This window comes from Apodemus sylvaticus, chromosome 10 (genome assembly GCF_947179515.1).
Source record: "Apodemus sylvaticus chromosome 10, mApoSyl1.1, whole genome shotgun sequence".
Classification (NCBI taxonomy): Eukaryota; Metazoa; Chordata; class Mammalia; order Rodentia; family Muridae; genus Apodemus; species Apodemus sylvaticus.
In genome coordinates this window covers 94,752,781-94,777,237 of record NC_067481.1, presented here as the reverse complement: position 1 = coordinate 94,777,237, position 24,457 = coordinate 94,752,781, and the positions used below count along the sequence as shown (strand labels likewise).

The following is a 24,457-nucleotide window of genomic DNA, read 5'->3' as shown; positions in this document are numbered from 1 at the left end:
CAGGCCGCTGGCCTTGAACTACTCAAGCATGATCCTGCTCCAGCTTCCCAAGCTACTGGGATTACAGAAAAGCGCCATCATGCCAGGCCAAAATCAAGTTTAGTTGATGTAGTTTTAGGACAATTTGTGACAGACTGCTCTACTCAGCCACTCTTGGTGTTACAAACTACATTTCCCGAAAGGCCTTGCATCAACATCTACGAACTTCCTCCCAGCATTCCCCGCAGCCGGAAAGTGCCGTGCGGGCTTCTGGCTGATAGGAGCGTCTTTCATCCTCGCTGTTTGCCGCTTCTGTTGTTGAGTTGTGAGGAGCTTCCCGGCCGTCCCCACTGGCCACCATGTCCGCCCAGGCGCAGATGCGGGCCCTGTTGGACCAGCTCATGGGCACGGCTCGGGACGGTGAGTCTGAACAGCGGTCCAGGCTCTGGGCGGGGTGGGATTAAGGCGAGGCCGCCTGGAAGCCTGAGGTGAGGGCCGTGACAGCGTGCGCCTGCGCGGGGCGCCATTTTTCTCCCCTGCCTGCGGACCCCAGGCTCTGGGCCTTTGTCTGATCTGCTTGGCCTGCGAGTCTGCCGCGGCCGCCGTGTTCTACTGGTCCGGGCTGCCTCCTTCCTGAGAGTCCGATCCGACGGTGGGGCTTTGTCCCCGTCTCGTTTTCCGTCATGCGAATTCCTCTTGGCACTGCGGCTCGGCGCCGCCAGGCAAACTGGAGCGTCGGCGAAGGGCTGAAACCAGCGTGGGCTCCGGGGTGCTGGCTGCCGGGTGGCGGAATTTCTCTGATATTCCTCGGAGGAGAGGCGATCCCCGAAGGAGCATGACGGGTTTCGAAAACCCAGGCGTTCTTGCTCCACACGGTTACAAGGGGAGCCGCAAATGAACATTTCTAACGTGGGTTCCCTCCGTGTACTTTTCTAGCTTTCCCACCCTTCATTCCCCTGCCTCACAGACTAGCCTCGGTTTAGTCACTTCTTGGCATTCTTTAGGTAGTTGGTTCTTTAAGGAGGCGTGCAAGATCATGGTGGTGTCTCAGGAAAAAGCAGTTGCATCCTAGCAAAGCTAGATCCCTGCTGTGGTTTTGTGTTTTCATTTTTACTGAAGTAATGGAGTTGTAATTTCACACTGGCACATTTCACAGGGCTGTGCAGATTCTTTGCACCATTTCATAGGTCAATAAGTGCTTTTAGCTTTCTTTGAATGTTGAGTTGCTTTTGAATTGCTTCCCATATTTTTATTTCATACAAACTGAACAATTGTGGCCCCTCTATTTTATTTATAAAGGTTCAGTGTATCTTTGCCTGCCTACATCAATCTGCAAGGGAGTTGCAGAAAAGCCTCATGTTCATCGAGCCGTGAGTCACAACCAATTTCTAAGCTGTTATAACAAAAAAGTGTTTGCTTTTTTTTTTCCCACAAGTAACTTTAAAAGTGTAGTTTAGAAAGAAAACATTTTCAGTAAAAAGACACTACATTAATCCTGGATGCTTGCAAATCCTGAAATATATTCCTCCTTGACTATTACACAGCACTGTGTCCTATACACAGATAGCCTTAAAATTTGTCACATACCACTTTGCCTTTACTTTTATGTATCATTCCCCCGACTTCCTTACTGCAGGTGTGGGCAAGAAAACTTTTCCTTTAAAACTTTTCAACAGCGGGCATAAAATTCTGCAGCTGAGTTCTTGAAGATTGCAGATGGGTACAGTATGTGTTGGAGCTCACAGTGTGTATTGACTAACCGGATTCCTTTTTGCTTTCTTTGGTATTGTCTCATTAAAAGTGACTCCCAGGTGCCACCTGTCCTTTTTAAGGGTGGGGATGAAAGGGGAAGAAGAAGAAAAGGTCTAGAGATATTTAAGTCAGCGATAGAGCTTGAAAGTGTTCTTCCTCTTGTAGTTTTTTGGTACTGCCTATTTATTTGATTCTAACAAAAAAAAAATAGATTATTGAATAGCTTTGGTTGGTGGAGATTAGCAGCTGTAATGATCCGTGCTGGATTCATGGCACTAATTACAGACAGGTCTTGATGTGTCATTGCCCACATGTAAATTTGGGCGGATGCCTTTTGGTGCACACTCCTACTTCTGACTCCCTGAATTAACGGTGGAGTTAGATGTGGTTAAGTGTGCTTTTTCATAAAGTACTTAGCTTAAAAACTATTTGTATTTTATTCCAGTTGTAAATATCTTTAGATCAGTTCCTTAGTTTATATGATGGGAAGAATACAGAAACTCTAGTCTGCAAATCATCCAGGTGTATTAATTTTGCCAGATAGCCTTATGTAGTGAATGAGATACTTTATTTAAAACCACAAATAAATTTCAGGAGATGAAACCAGACAGAGGGTCAAGTTTACAGATGACCGTGTCTGCAAGAGTCACCTTCTGGACTGCTGCCCCCATGACATCCTTGCTGGGACGGTAGGTGCATTCCAAAGCTTTATGTGAAAAAAAAATTTATTTATATATATATATATATACATACATACACACATACCCAAGAGAGAGATTTTGTCTTTTAAAAATTACATAATGGGGGCTAGAGTGGTAGCTCAGTTTGTAAGAGTACTTGCTCTTGCAGAGGACCCACATGGTGGCTTACAAATATCTGTAACTCCAGTCCTAGGGCATCTAATACTTTTGTATTCTTGACAACTATGTTCATGTGCACATAGATGGACATTAGGGCTGGAGAGATGGCTCAGCGGGTAAGAGCCTTGGTTGTCCTTTCAGAGGACCCAGGTTTAATTCTAGGACTCACACAGCAGCTCACAACTGTCTTAACTCCACCCAGGCATGTACATGGTACACAAGACATACATTCAAGCAAAATATCCATACATATAAAAATGTAAATAAATTACGGAAGGAGTAATGCCCATCTTTTATTTTTTTAAAAAATAGTTGTGTATTTCATATATTTATACAAGGTATTATACTCTTATCCATACCTCCACTCTCGGTATGTCATTTTGAGGGTCTCATGGGACACATGTAGTGGGAAATGTGGGGGCAGTGACATTTTCTGGTAAAATTCCATTTTCCTTTACTATGTAAAGTCTGTTGCTCTTCAAATTATAGGTTGTTGGTAGAGAATTTTGGGTTATGAAACATTGCACTAGTGAAAAATCCATATAGCAGTCAGGTTGTTTTGAAAATTTGGCTAACCTTGTTTAATTTCAAGTTGAATATATATTAGACCATATTATAGTATATTTACATAAGTGTATACATATATGTATATCCATTCAAGCACACAAATAATTTCGGGTGTAGGCCTGAGTACAGGCAGGTGCCCACAGAGGCCAGAAGAATTCATTGGATCCTCTGGAATTGGAATTGTAGGTGGTTTTGAGTCTTTCTGATGTGGGAGTGGGACACTGAACCTAGGCCCTGAAAGAGCACCCAGTGCTTCAGTTGCAGGGCTCCCTTTTCAGCCCCTGCTTGTTCTCATCTTATTTGTTTATTGTTTATACTGTGTATTTGTTGTGTGTGTCTGTCTGTGTAGGAGCCAAGGTGGTCATGTAGATGTCAAAGAACAACTTGGGAGTAATTGTGTTGCTCTATTGGCTCTGGGGATTGCACTCAGATCATCATGTGGCTTTTCCTGCTGAGTCACCAGCCCCTAATATAAAATAAAAATCAAGTAGAGACCACCTTGGTTATATACTTTTGTAACTCTTTAAAGAAATCTACTGGACTGGAGAGACGGCTCAGCGGTTAAGAGCACTGGCTGTTCTTCCAAAGGTCCTGAGATCAAATCCCAGCAACCACATGGTGGCTCACAACCATCCGTAATGAGATCTGATGCCCTCTTCTGGTGTGTCTGAAGACAGCTATAGTGTACTTACATATAAGAATAAATAAATCTTTAAAAAAAAAAAAAGAAATCTACTAACCAGTATCTGTAGACTCTGGATAACACAGATAAATGCTAGTTTTGAGGAATGTGCTTTCATTTGAAATTAAGTTAAATTTAAGATTAATCAGTGAAGAGAGTCATCTAACATATTTCAGCACTTAAAGTGAAAAAGTGTTTTGGGAAGGTGCAGTTCAAGACTTTCACAGCTATTTTGAGTTAGGTATTGATTGTATGAAAGAATGTGTGCTAAAGAAAACATCCTGGTGAATCATGGATTAAAATTTGTGTACAGTATTTGTGTGTTCATGCACTCAGGCAGAAGCAAGAGGATAGTAGGTCTTGTCTTTTTGTCACTGATCACCTAGCCCCTTGAGACATAGTCTTTTGAGACAGTGTTTCTCTGTATAGCTCTGGCTGTCCTGGAACTCATTTTGTAGGCCAGGCTATAATCGATAAAGCCTGATCTGATCTGATCTGGTCTCTCTCCCCTCTCCCCCCCTTCCTTTTCTTTTTTTTTTAACAATAATTTTATGTATGAGTGCACACCAGAAGAGGGCATCAGATCTCATTACAGATGGTTGTGAGCCACTATGTGGTTGTTGGGAATTGAACTCAGGCCCTCTGGAAGAGCACTTAGTGCTCTTAACTGCTGAGCCATCTCTCTCTCCTGCCCCCTAAATCTGATTTCCTTTTGTAGTCCCCTCCCTCTTTTGGAAACAGGGTCCCTATGTAGACCAGACTGTTTCCTTGAAGAGTCCATCTGCCTTGGACTTTTAAGTGCTGGTATTAAAGTTGATCACTACCTCTGGTCACGTGGAGCATCTTGACGAGTGAGGATTTTGAGGATTGCCTAGAAAGCTGCTACATATCTCTTCTTCCTCTTAACTGGATGCTTGGGATAATGAAAACATAAAAGTAAAATTGACAAAAACTGATACTTTTTTTTGTTTTTGAAAGTTTGAGACAGGGCCACTATGTAGTAGCCCTGGCTATCCTGGAGTTCATGTGTAATCCAGGCTGGTCTGGAACTCAAGAGATCAGCCTGCCTCCAAAAGGGCTAGGGTTAAAGGTGTAGGCCCCCACTGCCTGGCTAAATAGTTCTAAAAAAAATACATTTCTAGGTTATATCTCAGTTCTTTTTTGTTTGTGTAATATAGTCTCATGTTGCCCATACTGACCTTGAACTTATTATGAAGCCAAAGATGACTTGCATTCCTGACCCTCCCACTTTTCCTTCTTTACCAAGTGCTGCAATTACAGAAATGAGCAAATGTGCTTGGCTCCATTTCTTCTGTTGGAGACATATGTAGGCCAGATTGGGCTTGAATTTGCTATCCTGCTACTGCTCAACCTCCAGACTGTTGAGATTATCAGCACATGCCATTACACTTGGTCCATTTTTTCATTTACTATCTATAAAACTATATTGCTTATTTCAGTGAAAGTTGAAATGTTAAATCATATTAATTACTTGCTTTCTAAAATGCATAGGTGTTAATGTATAATTTTTTCCCCACAGCGCATGGATTTAGGAGAATGTACCAAAATCCACGACTTGGCCCTTCGAGCAGATTATGAAATTGCAAGTAAAGAAAGAGACCTGTTTTTTGAATTAGATGTAAGATTTATTTTTGGATGTTGATTTATCAGTGCTGCAAAGTATCAATTGCTATTGAGAATAATGTCGTGTTTGTAAGTTACAAAGCAAAATAATATGTACTTCTTTTTTTTTCCCACGTGGGACTTTATTTAAAATGGGGAAAGGGGTAGTGGGTGGGAGGAAGGAAGGAAAGAGAGAGAGAAAAAGAGCTAATATGTACTTCCTAACCAACCACTATTAAGTTCTAATATACAACAGGTGGTTCTCAACCTGTTACTGTATTGAATTTTAATTCCTTGTTTGCTTTTTTGTGTGTCTTGTATAGTCCATGCTGTTAGCGCTTGCTATGTAGCCAATTATGATCTTGAACTCTTGGTCCTCTTCCACACTGAGTGGTAAAATTACAGCCGTGTGCCATTGTGATAGATTTATATACTGCTGGCAAATGAACTCAGCCTCATGTATGTTGGATAGCATTCTACCAATCAAAGTATATTCCTAGCTCCTGGAAATTTTTAGCAAAAAAGACTACTATCTTGAGATACCAGGTTTCAAAATGTGATAGGATTAATTGAAGTCTCACTTTAAGGACTGTATCTCTTGAATGTACTGAACTAAAATAACAATATACTTACTCATTTATTTTTAAATGGGTGTTTTATTAGACTGTATGTCTGCACCATCTGTTTGTGTGGTTCCAGTGGAGGCCAAAAATCGGTTTTGGGCTTCTTGGGACTGAAATTAAGATGATTGTGAGGTACCTTGTAGGTACACAAGACAGAACCTAGGTCCTCTCCATTCTTAACCATTAAGGTGTCTTTCTAGTCTCTCTCTCTCTCTTTTTTTTTTTTTTTTTTTTTTTTTTTGGTTTTTGGGTTTGGTTTTGTTGAGACAGGGTTTCTCTGTGTAGCACTGGCTGTCCTGGAACTCACTCTGTAGACCAGGCTGGCCTCGAACTCAGAAATGCGCCTGCTTCTGCCTCCCAGAGTGCTGGGATTACAGGCGTGTGCCACCACCGCCCACCTTTTTTTTTTTCAGTCTCTTAATTTTTATATATTAGCTTTATTTATCTACTTTTATGTATATGGAAACTTTATCTACATATATATTATGTGTCATGTATGTACTTGAAGCCTTTGAAGGATAGAATTCCTTGGACTGGACTTAACATACAGTTTTAAGCCACCCAATACTCTGTGTGTGTGTGTGTGTGTGTGTGTGTGTGTGTTGAGAATAGAGCCTGAAGAGAAACAGGTGCTCATAACTACTGATTTATCTCTCCAGACCTCTATTTGAATTTTTTTGAGACAAAGTCTCACATTGTCAGCTCAGGCTGGCTGGAATTCACGGTTTTCCAGCTTGTCTTGAATGAGCCTCTTGCCTCAGCCTCCTGAATACTAGGGTTACAGGTGTGAGCTACTATGTTTCCCTCAATGCCTTTTTTTTTTTTTAAAGATTTATTTATTCATTATATGTGATTACACTGTAGCTGTCTTCAGACACTAGAAGGTGTCAGATCTCTTTACAGATGGTTGTGAGCCACCATGTGGGTGCTGGGATTTGAACTCATGATCTTCGGAAGAGCAGTCAGTGCTCTTACCCCCCTGAGCCATCTTTCCAGCCCCCTCAATGCCTTTTTAAAGTAGCTTGGTTAATGATGCAGAAGATCTTAGGAAAAAATGGAAATATATGTAGTAATGAGTATATTATGAATAGTGTGTAGTTTATGATTTACACATAAACTCTGTGTATTAAAAACTCTGGATCAAGCAACTAAAAATATAAACAACACATTGTATTTTCCAAAAGTTTTCATTCTTAATTTTTTATTCCATTCTATTTTTAGTCAGGGTTTCACTATATAATTTTGTTTTGCCTGGAACTCATAGACCCAGGCTGGTCTTAAGTTCACTGAGCTCATCTACTTTTGCCTCCTGAATGTTAGTTTTAAAGGTGTGCAGTGTCTCACACCCAGCTTCTATTTTTATATTTGTTAGTGTGGATGCCACTTAGGTATATACATTTGAGTATAGATACTGTCAGAAGCCACAGAAGATGATAGACTTGTGAGCCACCTAACTTCGGTATCGGGAACTGAACTCTACAACGGTAGTATATATATTCTTAACTGCTGAGTCATTTCCAGTCCCCCTGTTTTGTTACCTTGAGGTGTCATAAATATAGATGTTGCCTTAGATAGTGTTTCCATTGCTGCGAAAAGACACCAAGACCTTGTATAAGAGACATTTAATTGGGGCTGGCTTACATTTTCAGAGGTTTAGTTCATTAACATTATGGCAAGAAGCATGTCAGCATCTAGGCATACATGGTGCTATTTGAGCTGAGTGCTCTCCATCTTGCTCTGTAAGGGAAGGCAACTAAGACTGGCTTCCAGGCAGCTAGGAGGAAGTTCCCAAAGCTCACCCCCAGCATGATACTTCCTTTAAGGCCATACCTCCTAACAGTGCCACTTCCTGGGTCAAGCATATTCCACCCACCACACGTAAATTTTCTATTCCTGAGCTGGGGGGTGGTGGTGCATGCCTGTAATCTCAGCACTCTGGGAGGCAGAGGCAGGCGGATTTCTTAGTTCGAGGCCAGCCTGGTCTACAGAGTGAGTTCCAGGACAGCCAGGGCTATACAGAGAAACCCTGTCTCAGAAAAAAAAAAAACAAATCCAACCCTCCCTCCCCCCAAAATGTGTATTGGCAGATCATAGATTGCCACATACATGGATAAGAGAAATAGGGTAATGTTACACAACAGGGCCTATTTTCCAATGTAACATGTAAGTCTGGAGGCTTAATGTATAGTGTTGTGACTAGTTGAGACCTTGTACTTAGAGATTTGGTAGGATAATAGAGATGAAGTATTTGTAATATTTCAATTAAGTGTAACCTAGTTGATAGTTGTGTTAACTTTTTATGGTGATTTCACATTGTTAGATAAACATTTTGTTTTTCAGTTATACCTCAATATTGACCTGCATAAAAATCCTTTAAGACAAATTTTTTTGTAATATGTACATGAATGTTCTAATTTCTTTATATTTAAAACAATCCTCAAGAAATTTAATGTCGCTCAGTTTGGGACTCGAACTTGAGGTATAGCTAAATTTTCATCCTTTTCTTTCATACTTCTTACCACACTAGGTTTATGTTATGATTGGAATCAAACCCAGGGCTTTGTACCTAGTAGGCAATAATTCTACATACTGGATTATCTCCTAAGCTGGTATTGACGAATTTTGAGATACTTTATTTATTTTTGAGACATGGTCTCACTGTAGCCCTAGCTGGCCTTCAACTCAGATTTTCCTGCTAGGCTCAGTAATTTTTATTTTTTATTTTGGTTGTTTGCAACAGGGTTTCCCTGTGTAGCCCTTGCTGATCTTGAACTCAGAGATCTGCCCAACTCTGTCTCCTGGGGGCTAAGATTAAAGGTATGTGCCACCACCTGTTATGAAACTTGATATGTAGACCAGGCTGGCTTCAAACTCAGAGGTCCACCTGCCTCTGCCTTTGGAATGCTAGGATCAAAGGCATGAGCCACCAAACTTGGCTGGCTGCCTCCCTCCCTCCCTCCCTCCCTCCCTCCCTCCCTCCCTCCCCTCCCCTCCCCTCCACCTTTTCCTCCTTTCATTCCTCCCTCATTTTACTTTTTTGCTGAGCATATTTTGTTTTGTTTTTCCAGTTTTGAAATTTATTTTGGGGCCTAGAGACATGGTTGTTCTAGAGGACCTGACTTTCCTAGCACTCACAGGGTGACCCATAACTGTTTTTAACCCCAGTCCCAGGGATTTCATATTCAGTGGCCTTCGGCAGCATTGTACTCATGGTGTGCATAGATGTACATGCAGGCGGAACACCTCTAAAAGTTATTTTTAATTTAGTTTTGAGGTAGGGATTACAAGTGTGTGCTACTACCCTGAGATCCCCAAACCCCCTTTTTTTGAGCCTGGGTCTTGTTATGTAACATGGTTCTGGCTCTCGTGGAACTCTCCTAAGTAGACCAGGCTGTCTGCAGACTCACAGAAACCCACTTGCTTTTCCTTCTGAGTGCTAGGATTAAAGGCATGCACCACCACTCTTGGTCACACCAATATGAGGAGTTTTTTGTCTGTTTTTTAATGTGCATTGGTATTTTTTGCCTACATGTTTGTCTATAAGAGTATTAGGTCTCTCAAACGGGGAAACCTCAAGCATGAGGACCCAAATTGAACTCTAGAATCTGTTTCAGTTCCTCCACCACAGGGGATCCAGTGCTCTCCTGGATTTGGGTACTCATGTACATATCCACATACAGACATGAACATATGTACATAATTAGAAAATATCTGTTTACTGTGCTGATGTAGAGCATAGAATTTGAAAATGATGTGAATTGGGGGTAACCTCAGTGGTAGAGTCCTGCCCTCCAGCTCAAACCCTTGCCAAAATTGCTTACAGTCAGATGAACAGTACAGACACAAAGCCCTTTAATTATGTGTGTTTGTTTGTATGTAGGTATGTAAGAGCAGCATTGGTTTTTAACCACTGAGCCATCTCTCCAGTCCCACAAAACACTTTTTGGGATTTTTTTTTTAGTGATCATGTATTTCTAAATTGAGGAATTCATAGTTTCTCTAGAAAACTGCAGACTTCCTTTTCTTTTGGAGACAGCCAAAGCAGCAGGTTAATATTACTGCTGTAAACATAATCTTCTGTAATAGAGATTTGATGATCTCCATAAAAGATCTCCTTGGTTTGGTTGATCTCCTTTTTAGCCATATTTCAGAGTAGTTCTCAGAGGGGCATGTCATAATGTGAGACTATGCTGGCCAACATTGGGGATGAGTGGGATGGGTGTTACAGGAGGCAGAGGCAGGTGGATTTCTGAGTTTGAGGCCAGCCTGGTCTACAGAGTGAGTTCCAGGACAGTCAGAGCTACACAGAGAAACCCTGTCTTGAAAAAAAAACAAAAAAAAAAAAAGTTTACACTCTCTGCCCCCTTTTCTTTTTTGTTATGTTTTGTTTTCTTGGAGAGAGTGAGTTTCATGTAGCCAAGGTTAATTTCAAGCTTTGTAGCTACCGTTTAACTCTCCCTCCCAAGTGTTGAGATTACAGACATGTGCCTAAAGTCAAGTAGATACTTTTCTACAAAAATACTATATTTTAGAGTGTTTACCTATAATCCCAGCACTTTAGGAAGAGGTTTGTTTTTTAATAAGACTGGCATAGCAAAGTTCAGAGCTAGTCAAGACACAGTGTAACTTTGTTTTCAGTTTTCCCAGAAAACACAAGTTATCAGGCAGGGTTGAGTTGAATATGACAAGATGCTCTTAGGAATTGGTATCCTTGTACTACCCCATAGTATCATTGTAGACATTCTAGTAAGTGGTTAATTATGATTAGAACCTGAGTTTTTTTTGTTGTTGTTTTGTTTTGGTTTTTTTGTTTTGTTTTGGTTTTTTCCTCGAGACAGGGTTTCTCTTTGTAGAAACCCAGAGTTTGTGTCCTGGAACTCACTCTATAGACCAGGTTGGCCTCGAACTCAGAAATCCACCTGCCTCTGCCTCCAAAGTACTGGGATTAAAAGTGTGCGCCACCACCGCCCGGCAGAACCTGAGTTTTACACTTAACTTTTTTTTAGCTTTAATGGAGACAGAAAGGGACAGCAAAATAGATTTGCATTTTAAAGGATGTTGGAAGATACTCCATGATCTAACACATGATGTTCTGCTCTGTGTTAGCATTTAGTTTTTAGACTTTGGCATTTGAATCCATTGCCAATGGACCAAGAATCTGCTTATGATAAAGGCATGACTCTGTGTGGCTCCTGAGTGAGTTGTTGGTCTGCTCTAGGCTCAGAGTACTGAGTATAGTGTAGGTGATCACTACTTGAGTGAGCTTGGGGGAAACCTCAGGATCCTGTATTAGGAACTGTTACTCTGGGTAAGGTGACCAGCGCTTCATCTTTCCAGAAGTACAGATTACAAAATAGGTCAGATCTTTCCTTTCCTTGCCTGCCCGCCGTCACCCCACTCCCATTCCTTACTGTTTTGACACAGGGTTTCTCTGTGTAGCCCTGGTTGTCCTGGAACTGGGCTCTGTAGACCAGGCTGGCCTAGAACTCAGAGATCTGCCTGCCTCCCCCTGCTGGGTTTAAAGGTGTGCATTACCACTCCCCAGCTGTCTCTTAATCATTCTTTAAGAGTTCTAGGAAACAGATTCAGTCTTACTACTTCCATACTTTCTCAGCAAAGTCCTTGAAGCCACTGAACCACTTCTGAACTGTACATCCCCTCTACATGTGAGGTGGCTCTCTTTATCTTAAGACTATATCCCCAAATTGGCCTCTCACTCATAATAATCTTATTGTCTCAGCCTTCTGTGTGTCTGTAGAGACCAGATGACATGCTTAGCTGTTTTTCAATAAGTGCTATGTACTTGTGGGATTTATTTATTTTTTTTACTTGTGGGATTTTTGTTATTTGTTTTTTATTTTTTAATTTATTATTTATTATATACTTTAAAACATTTTTGTTTATTTTTACATTTATTTGCTTGTATACACCCACATTTGTGGAAATTAGTTTTCTCTTTCCATCAGGTTCCAAGGACTGAGCTTAGATTAATCAGGCTTGGTGACCAGTGCCTTTACCCACTGAGCTATCGTTCCAGGTCCTTATCCTATTATTTGAGACAGGGTCTCTCATTAGCTTGGGATGCACCAAATAGATCAGGCTGGTTGGTTGGGAAGCCCAGGAGATTCACTTAGCTCCACCTATTCAGTGCTGGGATGATAAAGACTTTCTTTTTCTGCCATGTGCATACTTTTGAGGGATTGATTCAAGTCCTAATGTTTGCAGGGCTAACACTTAGACCAGCCAAGCAATTCCCTTAGTTCACTTGGTAATGTTGCAGAGAGTTAAGATATCCTTCTACAAATTTGGAAATAAGTGGATCAGCCATTTGGTTTGACAAACCAATCATAATAAATTGTTAAGCAGAATATCAACTCATGGTGTCACTATAAATACCGGTAGCAGAGATAGGAATTGCAATTAATTTAATGAGACTAGATCTTATATGTAACCCTGGCTGGCCAGAACTCACAGAGACATGCCCACTTTATGTATAAAGGGAGTTTCAGGCCCACAAGGGTTACGTAGAATGACCCTATCTCAAAACAGTAACAACCAAACAAAGAAATAACAGGCTTGTATTCCTATTACACATATAGGTGGTAAGTGTGCAGTGTTACCAGTGTGCACACCTATCATCCAGCACTCTGGAGACTAAGGCAAGACGATTGTGAGTTCAAGGCCAGTCTAGAATACATACCACATTTTGGGTCAGGCTTGTCTATGAGACTTTGTCAGGGAAAGCAGGTCTGGTGATGTAATTTAGTAGAGTGCTTTCCTAGCATATTCATGGGCCTGGGTTTAATCTCCAGCATTCCTCTTCTCAAATAAAAGCCATACAATGACAAAAAAACTATGTAGTACTGATCATAACTCTCTGCTTTTCCCAAACTAGGCTATGGATCACTTAGAGTCCTTCATTGCAGAGTGTGATCGGAGAACCGAACTTGCCAAGAAACGACTGGCTGAAACTCAGGAGGAAATCAGTGCAGAAGTTTCTGCCAAGGTATATTAAGTAACTGCTATAACTCACTTTTTCTCTCATTCTCACACTGGGTGAGGATTCTAGATAGATGGTGCTTTCTGTCTTGGCTGTTTTCATTAGAGACAGGGTTTGTGATCAAGCATTTTGTGTGTCATAAGAACCTGTATGCCTCCTTGCCTGCTTTTTATTCTTTTTTGAGACAAGATCTAACTAAGTAGATTAGGCCAACCTTGAATTTACAAAGATCTGCCTGCCTCTTGAGTGCTAGGATTAAAGGCATGCAGATCTTTCTTAGGCTATCTGTAGTTACTACTTTAAAAAAAGATGCTATTGTAATGATAAATTCTAGTAATTGGATATTTTGTTTGCAACCTAAGTTTGTATGTTAAACCTTGACATTTTACTACCCATACCCAGAACACAAAAGATATGCAGATAAATGTATCTTCTAAGTGCCCCTTTGAAGATGATCCATGTGCCACTGCAAAACAAAAGTAGCATGTAGTGGGGCATGTTGATTATTAGAGTCTGGCATAATGACAGTAGGATGACATAGTTTTGTTTTGATACAGGGTGTTTTATGGTTCCAGCTGTCCTTCAGCCAGCTATGTGAGAATGGTCTTAAACTCATGATGCCCCCCCTACACACACACACACACACACACACACCCCAGCCTCCATTCACAGATAGTCTGTCAATTACTGCCGCTGAGCTCTTTGTCTCTTAAGATACATGTATGGCTTAGTCTGCATTTTAAGATGTTTGTTTATTTTCAGGGGAACAGGCCAGACATGCAGCAAGAAAAAAAGATACTTGGTTCTTTTTTTATTGATATTCAGTATCTGCTTCTCTGTCCTCAGGCAGAAAAGGTACATGAATTAAATGAAGAAATAGGAAAACTGCTTGCTAAAGCTGAACAGCTAGGAGCTGAAGGAAATGTGGATGAATCCCAGAAGATCCTTATGGAAGTGGAGAAAGTTCGCACAAAGAAAAAAGAAGCAGAGGTTGGTAGTTGTAGATTTTGAGACATGGTTTCTTTATATAGTCCTGGTTGTCCTAAAACTTACTGTGTAGACCAGGCTACCCTTACTCATAGAGATCTGCCTGCTTTTTCCTCCCATGTGTTGGAATTAAAGATTTGCAGCACTATGCCTGGCTCTCTGTGTGTGAGTGTATGTGTATGCATGAGTGTATGTGTGTTTCAAGATTTTGTTTGTTTTTCTAAACAGGGTTTTTCTCTGTAGCCTTTGTTGTCCTACAATTCACTCTGTAAACCAGACTGGCCTCAAACTCAAGAGATCTGCCTGTTTCTGCCACCAGAGTGCTGGGATAAAGGCATCTACCACCATCACCTGGCTATTTTTATTTTTATCCTTTTTTATGTGTATTGGTATTTTGTCTACATGTATGTGTACCATGTGCATATGTATCTGGTTCCCCCAGGAGACTAAATGACTCTGGAATTGGAGTTAAGTTTTTGGTTGTGAGCTGTCATGTGAGTACTGGGAACCAAATTTAAGTTCTATGTTATAGCAGTAATCATTCTTTCCAGATCCATTGTTTTGACTTCTTTAAACATAGATTAACTGTATTGCCCTGGCTGATCTGTGATGTAATCCCTCTACCTGAGCTTCCCGGTTATAGGTATCAGGCATTATTCCCAGCTAAGAAATGTCTTAAGATAAGGGAAGTATTAGTATTCAGTTACAGTGGGCACACTTATGATTCTTGGGATGGGGGTGGGCTAGGAAGATTAGGAATTCAAAACCAGCCTTGGCTACATAGTAAGTTTGATGCCAGTCTGGTATGCTGGAGTGTCTACCTCAAAACAAGAAGAAAAGTGGAATTAGGGGAGTGATACTAATTTAACCAATTAGTATATTTGGGCCAATGTTAAGCCATTTCTATATTTTCAAATAATAATCTTTATAACTTAATGTGGGTCACAAGTTTTCAGAAAATTTAAGGTGGATCAGAAACTTCCAAGTTCCCCATTATCAGCATCCCCCCCACCAGAATGGTATGTTTACGATTAGTATACCTACATTTTAGACGTCATTGTCACTTCAAATGACATTAATCATGGTATTTTCTGTGGGTTTTAGAACATTTATTGAAGAACCTGAATCCATCTTTTATATAGCTTACATTTGCTCCTAAAACTTCTTTTTGATCCTGATTGGAGCTGGGGGTGTTTGAAAGAGGTAGAGCATGACTGTTTATGACCAGGACTCCTGGAGGAATTGCCCCCACCTCTGCTTTCCTTCTGTTCTCCCTCTCTATGTCTGTAACTAGTGGTGTAGAACGAAGCCATTAGATAGTCGTGTTGGTCTTGTTAAACCCAGCATTGTTGGTTTCTGCAGCATCAGGATACCTTGGGAGTCATTCTCATCTGAGTAATAGATAAAATATTCTGTGATCAGGTCTGTAACTTCTGTTTTTATTTTGTGTACACAAGTGCATGAAGTCAGTGGGCAGCCTTCAGTCAGTTTTCTTTCTCTTTTTTTTTAAAGCTTTATTTATTTATTTATTTTATATATATGAGTGCACTGTAGCTGTACAGATGGTTGTGAGCCACCATGTGGTTGCTAGGATTTGAACTCAGGACCTTTGGAAGAACAGTCAGTGAGTGATCTTAACCACTGAGCCATCTCTCCAGCCCCTCAGTTAGTTTTCTTTCCACCATGAAAAGTCCCAGAGATCAAATTCAACTTATTAGATTTGACAGCCTTGTTTTTACTATTTGAGCTTCTTCTAGTGGTATAGAAATTGTGCACAGGGATCCCAGTGGAAGAGTTACGGGAAGGACTGAAGGAGCTGAAGTGGAAGGGGAGGCTCTTGGTCCTGTGAAGGCTTGATGCCCCAGTGTAGAGGAATGCTAGGGTGGGGAGGCGGGAGTGGATGGACGGGTTGGTGGGCACCCTCATAGAAGCAGGGTGTTGGGGGGTAGGATGGGGGTTTTCAGAGGGGAAACTGGGAAACTTAAATGAAATATAAACAAAATATCCAATTAAAAATAAAGAAATTAGAGAGTGAGGGTAGGGGCTTATTGTGCTATGTTGAATGAACAGGTAATCATAGATAATGACTTTCAGTTACTAGAATGTTTGTGGAACTTTGTTTGGTTTTCTTTCTTTTTTTTTAATGTTTGTGGTGCTTTGGATTGAACGTATAGCCTTACACATGCTAGGGAAATGTTCTGTTTACTGATAAATTTTCTGTCATTTTTGACACACGCTAGAGTCATCTGGAAAAAAGGCCCCTCATTTGAGAAAATGCTTTCTTCAGATTAGTGTGTACGACATTTTTCTCTATGATTGTACTATTCCCAGACCTTCTTTCTTTTGGTTTTTTTGAGACAGGGTTTGTCTGTGTAGTCCTGGCTGTCCTGGAACTCACTCTGTAGACCAACCAGGCTGGCCTCGAACTCAGAAATCAGCCTGCCTTTGCCTCCCAGAGTGCTGGGATTACAGGTGTGCGCCACCACTGCTCTAATAGTTACGAACTCATTCAGTTATAAGAAATATGAGTTAGTGAGAGGTTCAATGGATAAGTAATAACTGCTGGAGGAGCCTTGTGACTTTTGGGTTTGAGTCCTGGAACCTGTAGTAAAGAGAGAACTGACTCCTGAATGTTTTCTTCTCATGACACATACCTGCACTCATGGTATTATATACACACTTAGACCCAAATTAAAAGTAAAAAAATATAAAAAATTAATACAGAGATCCTGTTGTCCTTCTGTAGCCACAATCCCTTTTCTGGTCTTTGATGATTAGGTGTACTGTACTCATTAGTTCTTTTTGGATTTGGTTTTTTCGAGGCAGGGTTTTTCTGTATAGCCCTGGCTGTCCTGGAACTCACTCTGTAGACCAGGCTGGCCTTGAACTCAGAAATCCGCCTGCCTCTGCCTCCCAGAGTTCTGGGATCCCAGCACCCAGCTCATTAGTTCTTTATTTCAGGGACATTTAGAGTTCCTGCTTGGGGTTTTAATAATAATGATACAGAGACATCTGGCCTTTTTTGCCAAGGCAGTCCCTCAGCTACCCAGTTAGACCTCTTTCCAGCCTGCCTGTTCTGCCTGCTGTGCTTCATTCCTCCGTTCCAGCTCTTTATCAAAAGCCACAGTCCCTTCTACAAAATTAAAATTAGACAAAAAAAAACTATTATCACAGTGGGAGAGATTCCACAACTTACTCATTCTGAACCAATCAGCCTAGGACTATGCCCCCCTCCATATCTTAGTGTTGCCCCTTTTGGCCAGATTGGGGGACCTTCCCCATGGCAGCTTGCTTTTGAACATGTTACTCTTAGAGAATCATCTTTCTGGGCAGGTGAGGAAGTGTGGATAGAAAGCAGTTATTGTTGGCTGTAGAAATGACAATACCATATATGCTGCCAGCACTTAGTAATTGAGAATACAGAGATATACCTTCATAGACAGTTGATACAATTTTTTTTTAAATTTTTTTATTCGATATAATTTATTTACATTTCAAATGATTTCCCCTTTTCTAGCCCCCCCCCTCCCCGACAATTTTTTTTTTATGGGGGCAGGTTACTCCAGTACTCTTAGATTTTAAGATGATGATAAGCTGGGCACAGTAGCCCATGCCAGATATTCCAGTACTTGAGAGCTTGAGCCAGGAAGATCTTGCATTCCGGGCCAGCCTGACCTAAATAACGAAATTATTTTCCCTCCTCCTTTTATCTCTCTTGCTCTGGCACCTGCTCGCTCCGGCCTGAAGGATAATATTTTTTTAGTGTGTATGGGTATTTTGTTTGCTTGTCTATTTGCTTACTACGTGCTTCAAGAGGCATGAAGAGGCCATTGGGTCCTGTGGAACTGAATGGTTGTGGGTGCTAGGAGTCCAACCTGGGTTTTCTGAAAGAGCTTCCAGTGCTCTTCACCAAGCCATTTCTCCAGCCCTAAAGGCTAACATTTAAGTATGTCCATAGTCCCTCAGGAGAGGTTGAAGGGTTACATCAATTCATGAGATCAAGGTCAGCTTGAGCAACAAGATACTTGGAAAAATAATTTGTAGTCCGAGGGTGATGGTATGTCTTTAATTCCAGCATTCTAGTGTAGCTGTTCTCAACCTGTGTGTTGTGACCCTCAAGGGGTTGTCAACCCTTTCACTGGGGTCACACACCATCAGATTATATTATGATTCATAACAGTAGTAAAATTACAGTTATGAAGTAACAACAAGATTAATTTTATGGCTGGGGGTACCACAACATGAATTATATTAAAGTGTCACAGTGTTAGAAAGGTTGAGAACCACTGATCTAAGTAAAGGCAGAGGCAAGTTTATCTCTGAGTTCAAGGCCATCCAGGGACACATAGACCATGTCTTTGGGGGAAAATTTTTATTTTTTTAATTAAATAAATGACAGGCTAGAAGGAATGCTGGGTAGTTGAGAGTACTGGCTGATCCTTTGGAGGATTTGTGTTCAGTTCTTAGCTCCCACATGCCAGCCCATAACTCTCTGTAACTCCTCGTTCCAGAGATCCATGGCACTGAGTATCCATCTAGACGTATGTATGCGTGCAAAGTTCCCACATATAAAATAGAATCATAAATCTTTAAAAAAATAATCAGTGGGCTGTATTTACTACATAAGCTTAACTACTGATCATTGGACACCATGGTTAAAGGGGAGAATCCAAGTTGTTCCCTAGCCCTAGCTGCCGGAAAATAAACTTGGATCTTTTGGAATTGTTGAAGGTCTTTGATTACTGGGTATAAATCTGTGCTGGCTAAGGTTTTTTGATTGTTTTGTCTTGTTTTTTAATATTTACTTAATACATGAGTGCTTTGCTGCATGTATAGCCGACATGTCAGAAGAGGGCACCAGACTGCTTTATAGATGGTCACAAGCTACCACGTACTTGTTGAGAATTGAACTCAGGCCCTCTGGAAGAGCAGGCAGGCAGTGCTTTAACCTCTGAGCCATTGCACCAGTCCCTGTGTTGGCTAGTTTTATGTCAACTTGACACAAGCTGTAGTCCTCTGAGCAGAGCAAAAAGTCAATTGAGAAAATGCCTTCAGAAGATCAAGTTGTAAGAAGACAAGCCTGTAGGGAAGCCTTTTCTTAGTGATTGTTAGGGAAGGGACCAGCCCACTGTGAGTAGGTACACCCCTAGGCTAATGGTCTTGGGTTCTATAAGAAAGCAGGCTGAGCAAGCCATAAGCAGCATTTTTTTATGGCTTTTCATAGCTTCTGCCTCCAGGTGCTGGCCCTTCCTGCAGAGATAGATTATGATTTGGAAACGTCAACCAAATAAAAATAAATCAGTTTTCTCCCCAATTTGCTTTTGGTCTTGTTTCAAATAGCAATAGCAAACCAAGACAAAATCTTACTCGGTTTAGTGCTGCAGGCTTCCATTTTATCTATCCAATGGTAGTTTTCTCAATTTTTTAGTGGGTGTTCACATTAAATTGTTTGTTTTGGTTTTGTTTTGTTTTGTTTTTTTTTTTTTGGATTTGTTTTTTTCAAGAAAGGGTTTCTCTGTGTAGCCCAGGCTGTCCTGTTAATTGTGTGTGTCTGTGCACACGAGCTTGCACACACAGGCATACACTTAAGCTGAGACAATTAACATCTCAGGGACTTCTAGATTATAGTGTTGCTGGCTATCCAATCTCTAGATAGATAGATAGATAGATAGATAGATAGATAGATAGATAGATAGATAGATACCAAGTCTTAAGGAATGCTTTTCTTCAACGGTTTTGCCTCAGTGTTTTAACTGGAGTTCAAGTACTAGTTACAGAGTGCCTAGTTTCTTTTCTGTTTGATGTATTTTGATTTGAGGCAGAGGAAGAGATTTTTCTGTATACATAGTGTTTCTGGAGGATGCATGTTTTATGTTGGGTATGTTTCTCTTCAAGGAGAATGTCAGTGATTGGGCCTTTCCACAGTAACTTAGACCTGCATTTGATATATCCTGCATATCAGGACACAATTGCTATGACTGCTCTAGTTTTTACTTGCTTTTGAAATACGAAATACATTTATTTTAATTCTATGTGTGGAGGGCTATATGCATTCTCTGTGTAGCTGTGTGACTATACTGGAGCTCAGAGAACCACCTGCCTCTAAATAGTTTTTTTTTTTTTTTAATCAACAACAACAAAAAACCCAGTGAAAATAAAGTTTCCAACATACCTAAAGCTGAACAATTTGAATATGTAGTAAAAAGTTGCCAATATTTCAGGTTTTTCATTTGGGGTATCTGTGTATCTGTGCAGAGTGACAGTTCTGAAATGCCTCATCTTTATTTCCCCCATAGGAAGAATATAGAAATTCCATGCCTGCATCCAGTTTTCAACAGCAAAAACTCCGTGTTTGCGAGGTTTGTTCAGCTTATCTTGGTCTCCATGACAATGACCGTCGTCTTGCTGACCACTTCGGGGGCAAGTTACACCTGGGATTCATTCAGATCCGAGAGAAGCTTGATCAATTGAGGGTATGTTAATATATTTTGTTTCTGGAAACTCCAAAGACTTTCGAATCTTGTGGTCACCTTTAGTTGTAGTTTTAAAAAAAAACTATATTCTTTAAGTTGGATTTGAACATGTTTCTGTGTTGTTTGTTTTTGTTTTGTTGTTATTAACATAAACAACTTAATTGTATTTTATGTACATTGGTGTATTGCTTATGTCTGTTTGAGAGTATCAGATCCCCTGAAACTGGAGTTATAGACAGTTATGAGCTGCCTTGTAGGTTGTGGGAATTGAACCCTGGTCCTCTGAAAGAGCAACTGCTGCTTTTAACCATTGAGCCATCTCCATCCCCTTTATTTAGTGTTTTGGTGATAGGGTTTCTCTGTATCTCTTGCTGTCCTAGAAGTTACTCTGTTGTAGGCCAGGCTGGCCTCAAGCTCCTGAAAAAGTTTGATTTTATGTGTGTGAGAATTTGTCTGCATGTGTGTATTTGTGTACCATTCTTGCAGTGCCTTTGGAGGCCAGAAGAGGGCAATGGATTCCTTGAAGTTAGAGCCAGTTTTTACTCACCATGTGGGTTCTAGAGTTGTTGGGTCCTGTGGCAGAGCAGCTTAACTGCTAAGCTGTCTGTCCAGTCCCGTTCTTTCTTTCGAGTTCTCTCTCTCTCTTCCCTCCCCCAATTATGTTTTTATTTTTTTATTTTTTTAAATTTATTTTTGATGTTATATATAGCCAGAGCCTCCTGCCTGCCAGGCAAGTGCTCTACCACTGAACTAAATCCCAAGGTAATATACTTTTTGATAAGTTGAATTGTCAGGCTTCAAATTGATTTCGCTCCCCCTACTTATTACATGTGATTGGACCATGATAAGGTTTAAAGTCAACTTTACCTGTGTATTCATGAAGTGGAAAAACACAGATACATGGCACCTGACTGCAAAATATAGAATACTCTATGTTCCCAAAGCAGACCTCCTTATTCAGGCAAAGGGTAATTTCAGGAACTTTCCTAACTTAGGCAACAGGGGAGCTTGGAGCTAGAGGGGCTGGCACTGAGAGTGTCTTCCAACACTTTGTTGAAGTCTAGTGAGGTGTCTAAGTGAGTAAAGGCACAGAACACTGCTTCAGTCCCAGGACCCACAGAGTAGGAGACAGCTTACAGGGGCTGTCTTTTGACTTCTGTGCAGCATAAATAAATTTGATGTGTTTGTTTGAGACAGGGTTTCTCTGTGTAGCCCTTGCGGTCGTGGAACTCACTCTGTAGAGCAGCTTGGCTTCAAAACTCACAGAGATCTGCCTACCTCTGCCTCTGGAGTGCTGGGATTAAAGGTGTCCAGCAATAAATCTGATTTTAAAAATACTTTACTGAGGCTAAGAATGTAACTCAGTTGAGACCTGGATTTGATCAGACACATAAAACCAGGTATGCTCTATAATCTTGGTATTGGAAAAACAGAGGTAGGAAGGTCAGAATTTTTTTTTTTTAAAGATGTATTGCCGGGCAGTGGTGCCACACGCCTTTAATCCCAGCATTTGGGTGGCAGAGACAGGCGGATTTCTGAGTTCAGGTCCAGCCTGGTCTACAGAGTGAGTTCCAGGACAGCCAGGGCTACACAGAGAAACCCTGTCTCGAAAAAAAAGTATTTATTTTATATATGTGTGTGTGTGTGTGTGTGTGTGTGTGTGTGTGTGTGTGTGTGTGTGTGTGTGTGTGTGTGAGTACACTGTTGCTCTCTTCAGACACACCAGAAAAGGGCATCAGATCCCATTACAGATGATTGTGAGCCACCATGTGGTTTCTGGGATTGAACTCAGGACCTCTGGAAGAGTACTCTTAACCACTGAGCCATGAGCCATCTCTCCAGCCCGGAAGGTCAGAATTTTAAGGTTATCTTCGGCTATTTGGCCAGTTTAAGGTTCATTTGTTGAGACCCTGTCTCAACGAAAATAATTGCTTCTGTCTTCCCAGTAGCATTTTAATGTTCTACATTATATATCTTCATGGGTATCAGCTTGGCTTGCTGATCATGTGAGGTGGATGATAGGACTTGGGAAGGAAGTCATGCTATATCCACGGGCCTGTTCCCTGCCAGATCTACTTTAGGGAAGTGTGAAAGGAACTTGGAGCTGACTGTGTTGTATACTTAGCTTAGATGAAGGACTCTCAATTGCAAGTATAGAGTTTGAGACAGCTCACCTGAGTTTTACGGTATCTGCTCGTCTAGAGAGTACTTGCTTTGATACTGGGCATGGAAGTTTTTCTTGCCATCCATGCTCTAAGTAGGGAAGACTGATGATGACTGTTTGCATTAAGGGGTATGACTTATCCCCCCATTCATTTCATTTCATTCACTCTTCCCAGATGATGTATGATATATTATATATAACAGGTACTTGACATTTTCCAAGCTAACTTAAGTTGATGCTGATTTGGTGGTAGAGGTTCTCAGAGTCTCCTGCCTCTGTTGAGTATAGGATCAGGCTTCACACACCAAATCAAAAGTGAGCTGCTTCTGGCTACCTACAGCTCCACTCCCAACAGCAAGGTGCTATTGCTTTTAGTCTGAGTTAAGTTTCAATTACTAATGTTTCTTTTTACTACAAAGCTTGTGGAGAGGCTACAGGATAAACAGCTAAGTTGATGGCTTGATTTGAAGCATTGCAATTAAGCTCTGTGCCTTAGAAGTTCATCCACTTTTCTGTAATTTGACACCAAATGTAGAAAACGATGGTTTGTTTGTTTGTTTGTTTATTGAGACAGGGTTTCTCTGTGTAGCTCTGGCTGTCCTGGAACTCACTCTGTAGACCAGACTGGCTTCGAATTCAGAAATCTGCCTGCCTCTGCCTCCCAGAGTGCTGGGATTACAGGTGTGCGCTACCACTGCCCGGCTGATTTGGTTTTTTTGAGACAGGGTTTCTTTGTATAGCCCTGGCTGTCCTAGAACTCACTCTGTAGACCAGGTTGGCCTCGAATTCAGAAATCCGCTTGCTTCTGCCTCCCCAGTGTTGGGATTACAGGCGTGCGCCACCGCCACCCAGTGTCTTGTTAGTTTTTAAAATGAGTAGAATACTGTTTCCTATAAACTTGCTTTTCCCTTATTTTCCCATTTTTTTTTCATTTATTTAGAAAACTGTGGCTGAAAAACAGGAAAAAAGAAATCAGGATCGATTGAGAAGAAGAGAGGAGAGAGAGCGCGAAGAGCGCCTGGGCAGGTAAGCATGGGCCAGTCTCAGGAAACCGCTGTCTGCTGCTTATGACCTGGAGCCATCAGTGTTTGAAACATGAAATAGCATGCCGGGTGTCACTAATGTAATCCAGACTGGCCTAGAACTTGCAGACATTTGCCTGCTTCTGCCTCCCGAGGGCTGAGATTAGGGTATGTGCCATCACACCTGTCTCCAGGGTGGCCTTTAAAAGAAAATAAACACTATGACATATTCACTGTGGTGAGGTATAGCACTGACTGATTTGAATAAGGGAAGGAGGAGCTGACAAGGGTCTTCCTCTCTCCTTCCCTATGTCCATCCCCTCTCCCCCCTGTACAGCCCCAGCTGTCCTGGGACTTGTTCTGTAGACCCCTGGCTGTCCTCAAACTCAGATCCACTTGCCTCTGCCTCCTAAGTACCTGGATTAAAGGTCTGTCCTCCTGTTACCCAGTCTTTTTTTGTTTTTGTTTTGTTTTTGTTTTTTTCGAGACAGGATTTCTCTGTTAGCCCTGGCTGTCCTAGAACTCACTTTGTAGACCAGACTGGCCTCAAACTCAGAAATCCACCTACCCAGCCAGCTCCTCTGAGAGCTGGGCATGGAGCCCTTACCAAATAGGGAAGGCAAAAGTGGATCTACTACTGGTAGCTAAGCAGCAGTCTCATGGCAGTGCATTGAAGGGAAATCATCAGCTTTGGACTTGAAGGTGGAAGCTTTGTATGCTTTCTT

General features: G+C 41.2%; 1 protein-coding gene across 2 annotated transcripts in view; it reads left to right on the top strand.

Annotated features, from left to right (window-relative positions):
• The first annotated feature begins 233 nt into the window (after positions 1-233).
• Luc7l (LUC7 like) overlaps positions 234-24,457 on the top strand; it is a 32,354-nt gene continuing 8,130 nt past the window's right edge. Inside the window, exons 1-8 of one of the 2 annotated variants that reach the window (XM_052197568.1) lie at positions 304-399; positions 1,279-1,349; positions 2,326-2,420; positions 5,381-5,479; positions 12,982-13,092; positions 13,933-14,076; positions 20,370-20,546; positions 23,651-23,736. In XM_052197568.1, coding sequence (XP_052053528.1) covers positions 5,384-5,479; positions 12,982-13,092; positions 13,933-14,076; positions 20,370-20,546; positions 23,651-23,736 — 614 coding nt within the window. In that variant the 5' untranslated portion in view covers positions 304-399; positions 1,279-1,349; positions 2,326-2,420; positions 5,381-5,383. Of the gene's footprint in view, positions 400-1,278; positions 1,350-2,325; positions 2,421-5,380; positions 5,480-12,981; positions 13,093-13,932; positions 14,077-20,369; positions 20,547-23,650; positions 23,737-24,457 lie in introns of both variants that reach the window. The other variant, XM_052197567.1, reaches the window with a different exon arrangement.